General features: G+C 42.0%; 1 protein-coding gene across 2 annotated transcripts; it reads right to left on the bottom strand.

The window, feature by feature from the left end:
* Positions 1-26: 26 nt before the first annotated feature.
* On the bottom strand, positions 27-4,186 carry irf3 (interferon regulatory factor 3). Of its 2 annotated transcripts, XM_068305987.1 has the most exons (11): positions 4,067-4,186; positions 3,305-3,511; positions 3,042-3,213; positions 2,540-2,613; positions 2,392-2,446; positions 2,186-2,251; positions 1,834-2,070; positions 1,516-1,606; positions 966-1,255; positions 749-867; positions 27-393 (listed from the first exon to the last, which is right to left on the bottom strand). In XM_068305987.1, exons 2-11 carry the CDS (start codon positions 3,467-3,469, stop codon positions 280-282), a joined length of 1,383 nt encoding a protein of 460 aa, XP_068162088.1. In that variant the 5' UTR covers positions 3,470-3,511; positions 4,067-4,186; the 3' UTR covers positions 27-279. The 2 variants fall into 2 exon arrangements, with proteins under 2 accessions (XP_068162088.1, XP_068162089.1); XM_068305988.1 differs by lacking the exon at positions 4,067-4,186 and having other exon boundaries at positions 2,540-2,590; positions 3,305-3,445.
* Between the last annotated feature and the right edge of the window lie 458 nt (positions 4,187-4,644).

The raw sequence follows: 4,644 nt of genomic DNA, 5'->3' as shown, positions 1-4,644 counted from the left end.
AGAGGAAAATTTGGTATTTTGCTTTATGGTAATATCAGTTTTATTTATTTAGCACATTTCAACACAAGAAACCAGAATGCATATAAAACAGAAATGAAACTGACAACATGAGCTTCAGCAACCCAAGTAAGACAAGTAAGAGGAAAAAAGAAGCATGTCTTTTTCGTGGAAGATGCACCAGAAATATACTAATTTTGCTCCTTTATGCAGAACCAGTGAATGAAACATGAGATTTCTGACATTCTAAACAATGATTTTCTTAAGGCACAGCACAGTGTATCAGCTTATCTCCATCATCTCTTTGAGTGACATCTGCAGCTCCACAGACTGCAGGGAGGAGGCACCGCCTTCAACAGCTATTGTCTTCAATATCTCCATTGAAGTCAGGACCACCTGAGACAGAAAAAAAAATAGGAAGCAGAAGTCAGATGCAACAGCAAGAAAGATGAGAGTGTGATGGCGTATTTTTTTCTTTGTCAGCACGATCTTCCCCTGTAGAGGTTGGGGGCAGAAACACCAGAGAGATCAGCTGTCACCACCAGTATTCAAGCTTCTGTAATCAATACTGAGACAAAATTGCCTCTTGAAAGGTGCTGCTGACTTCAGCTCCCTTATTTGAGCACTTTGATCTGCAGTTTGATCAATCCTGATATTTGATGTGTATATGTGCTGCAGAATAAAGCCTTCTCTACCGACGGGAATACTGCTTTAAATCTGTCACAGTTTAATAATTTATAGCTTTTCTCACCTCCACTGTGATGAGTTTCTTCACCCAAGGCCTGTTGTCTGGGTCAGGCCACTTCTCCCCGAGGCAAAAGAACAAGGAGCAGGGAGGGTCATCTCTACCCTCGATGAAGTCTTGTATTCCTAGTGTAAAAGAACAATCCATCATCACATCAAAACCTCCAACTTTCTGAATACTTTCATAAATGCATAAAGCAGCATAATGATAGCTTTTCACCCACCTCGGACAAAATCCATAAAGTGGTACAGCTGTTGAGGTTGCAGTTTAGAAACCTCTCTTGGCTGTCTGTTCCTGTCAAACTTGGAGAAACTCCAAAATGCTTTGGTTTCACCCCATCGCTGGCCGTACACCACATGGCCTGACACCCGCAAGTCTAACCCACCACCCAGCTTGTCGAGGATGCGCTGGGTCAGACTAATTTGGGTTTGGTCCAGCATAACTCCAGGACTTGGCAGAGACACCAGAGAGAGGCCTGATGCTGGATCCAGAACTGTCTCGGTGAGTTCAGGCCTAAAATGAAAGCAATGTTTATAACCATACTGAAATTTTCATAGTTTGGAAAAATCATAAAGACATTACCGAAATAGGTTGGCAAGTGACGAAATTCATGCATTTGCATATCTGCATGGGAACTATCCCCTTCATGCTGAGGTAACTGGATTTTGGCCCTGGCTGCACACATGAGCGCCTCCCCAGCTTTCCTAAACCTAACTCTGGGTAAAATCAAATGAAATATTACCCAAAAATAAAATGCAATCTCTTGATGTTACCTGTAGACTAAGCGGATTCCAGCTTCATTCTGGACCAGCTGCTCAGACACCTTCACACCTCTGTAGTACACCAATATCTTGAATTGAGTGTCTGCAGATTAAAAAGGGGGAGCAGTGTGAGGAACATAGTTCAGCTTCCCTGCTCTTCCAGTGCCTTCTGCTTTAAATCACAATAGTCAACTGTCCCACAGAAACCCACACAGCTTTTATGGTCTTATAAGAACACATTACACATTTTCATTATTTTGCAGTGGATGTAATTTTTGGGTGTGCGTTTTATTTCCTATTTTATTTCTACCATGGCACCCGCCAACTTACTGAAATGATCTCCTTCTCTGGCCTTGTTCATTGTATGCAGGAACAGTTGCCCAAGGTAGGCCCCTCCCACGGCTTCCTCCATTGGATGTGCTGGTTGCTCAGGCAACTCTGCTTCACCAACTGCTCCCTCAAACCTGACTGGATAGTGCTGTTGCCCAGGCAACGCACATGCACCAATCATAACCTGGTTTTGGAGCTGCTGTTGCTCAGGAGGAGGCTCAAAGCCTGCAGTGCCCTCTGTGGAAAAGTTGGAGAAACTAAAAAACTACTTTCCAGGAAAAGTACCTTGGATTTTGCTGTGTGCTCATGCTGCAGCAGCGATAAGGAAATGATGACGAGCTGATAGGACTACCTCCATCGGGACCAATGTCCAGTCCTTTTAGACACTCCTGGAGAATATCCTCACTGGAAGTGGATTCTGTTGGTTAACATGGATCAGAATACACAAAAATGATTCAACAAACCTAACTTGAGTCATTTAATTTCTAAGCTCCAATAATTATGCATAATTAAGACAGAGTGACAGAAAGAGAGAGAGAAAGAGAAAGACCTTCTTACCTGTAAACACAGTTTCGTCTGCAAAATATGGGCAATCATCAAGGCATGAGACAACCTGGATCGAAAATTACACAGACACACATGTGAATGAGTAACTCTGCAAATATATATATTTCTTTTTAATTTTTCTATTTCCTTCAGCTCTTACTTCTTCTGTAGGAATGCCAATATCTGCAACCAGATCAGGGCTATCTTGGTTCTGAAGTCCAGCAGAAGAGTCAGCTTTAAAATTGACAGCAAAAGCTTGAGTTTATTTTGAACTTTTCATTATTTCTATGCTTTGACCTGCACACTTTGCATTTACATACTGCCTTAACAAATCTCAACCACTGACGCATGAATCCAAACAGTACAGAATCTGTACTATCTACAATACAGATAGTATGTTCAGGCAGAAAAGGTGGGCAGAACAGGAATAAAGTACCTGAATCTGTTGTATGCTTATTGTGTTACCTTCTATTACAGTATCTAGGTTACAGTCAAAAAATACTATAATGATGTTCCTTTCCTGGACCTGTGAATTACGGTTAATACAGCAAGCTGAATAATTTTGCATGAGGAGAAAGAGGATTTTTATAACAAGAGAACAATCTTTTCAAGCATAACTGGTCCAGGACCAATTGGTAATTGGACCAATAATGGATCCTCACCTCCTGGTGCTGACTCATCTGGCCAGCGAAAGACTTTATGAGGGTTAGCATCATCTTTCTTATTATCCTGGACCAACGTGAAGCCTTTGGCTCGGAGGGCGCTGCGGAAGTTCCTCTTCCAAACTGTGGCATCTCCCTGAGCGTGGCCATTGCCTCCCACCTCCGCCCAGGCCTGCAGGGAGGAAACATTACACCATGTAGAACACCATGGATGTAGGGGAAGACTTATGTACCCATTTATGATCCCTGTGCATACAAGTTACCTTAAAGATGAGAATGTCAGTGTTAGTGGAGTTCTGCCTCAAGGCGTGCTTCCATGGGATGGCAAATTCTGTGTGCTCTGGGTTTGTCCAGCAGACACCAGGATACCTGCCGCTGTCGATTTGCATCCGCAGCCAAGGGATGATCCGCGGTTTAGGATGACACATCTCTGATGAAGCCAGATGTCAACAGTACCAAACAGTGGTTTGCTGAGTAACAGATATGATCAATGACAAAAAAAAGATGAGTGGTATAAGATGGAAAAAGGACTACAGCAACCTGATCACTGCATGGTTGAGATGTAGCTGGAAACATCAGTTTGTAATTGTTCATTTCAAATGTACCAAGGAGAGGAAGCGGCACTTATGGGGCACATCTGATTCAGACACAGTATACATAAATACACAGAAAGAGTGCAAATACACACATAAATACATACACACACTGATGTGGATATTTCTATGACTGTATTGATCCGTTTAAGGTCCAAATAGAGTTACATAAGGTGAACTTTGAGCATCTGAATGTAAAAACAATGGTTGTAGCTACACAAAACTGCTGTCATTACAGTGTGTGTGTGTGTGTGTGTGTGTGTGTGTGTGTGTGTGTGTGTGTGTGTGTGTGTGTGTGTGTGTGTGTGTGTGTGTGTGTGTGTGTGTGTGTGTGTGTGTGTGTGTGTGTGTGTGTTCACACAAGGAGTTCAAATAAATAAGATCGTGTTAAACAGAAGAGGCTCAGAATGTGAGGAGTGAAGCCGCTCCTACCTGACAGGCTTGGGTTCGGTCGGGTTCGCTCCGGGATCCAGCCGACAGTAGGACCCGGAACCACCGAGTCTGGCTGCCCCCAAACCGGCACAAGATTTTCTCCGGAAACTCCGAATCGTTAAGTTTCGTTTTCTTCCATGTGAACTTCCATACCGGCCGGAGCCGGTAGATGGGGTCAACAGGACGGAGAACGTCATTGAAACGGCTTTATTATTATTTATTATCATCATAAAAGTTCAAGGTTTTATTTAGAAAATTATTTTCCAGATTATTATTATTATCCTCATTAGTCAATTTTTTAAAAATTATTTTTTTCCACGTTTTTATTAATGGTTGGGGGGGGGTGTGTGTGAGAAATTCTGCAATAAAAAAAAACCTATGATAAAATCTTTTATCCTACCATCCAGCATAAACATGGAAAAGAAAAACAATATAAATGCTTGAAGTAAAAAGAAAATAAATAGTAAGCTGTGACTGTCCAAACATTTCGGTTGTAGGAAACCCGACTGTATCATGATCTATAAATAGATAAAGAATTTAAATTTTGGCCCAATTGTCCTGTGAAAAGCTTGGAGTAA

The sequence above is a fragment of the Antennarius striatus genome, chromosome 21 (assembly GCF_040054535.1).
Source record: "Antennarius striatus isolate MH-2024 chromosome 21, ASM4005453v1, whole genome shotgun sequence".
Classification (NCBI taxonomy): domain Eukaryota; kingdom Metazoa; phylum Chordata; class Actinopteri; order Lophiiformes; family Antennariidae; genus Antennarius; species Antennarius striatus.
The sequence above is the reverse complement of the archived record's forward strand: the minus strand, read 5'-3'. Positions and strand labels throughout refer to the sequence as shown.

Coding starts and splice junctions, on each gene's coding strand:
- irf3 (XM_068305987.1), bottom strand. CDS start 3,469: ATGTGTCATCCTAAACCGCGGATCATCCCTTGGCTGCGGATGCAAATC. Junction 2,614..3,041: donor AGATGAGTCAGCACCAGGAG/GTGAGGATCCAT, acceptor TCAATTTTAAAG/CTGACTCTTCTGCTGGACTT. Junction 868..965: donor CTTTATGGATTTTGTCCGAG/GTGGGTGAAAAG, acceptor CTTTTACACTAG/GAATACAAGACTTCATCGAG.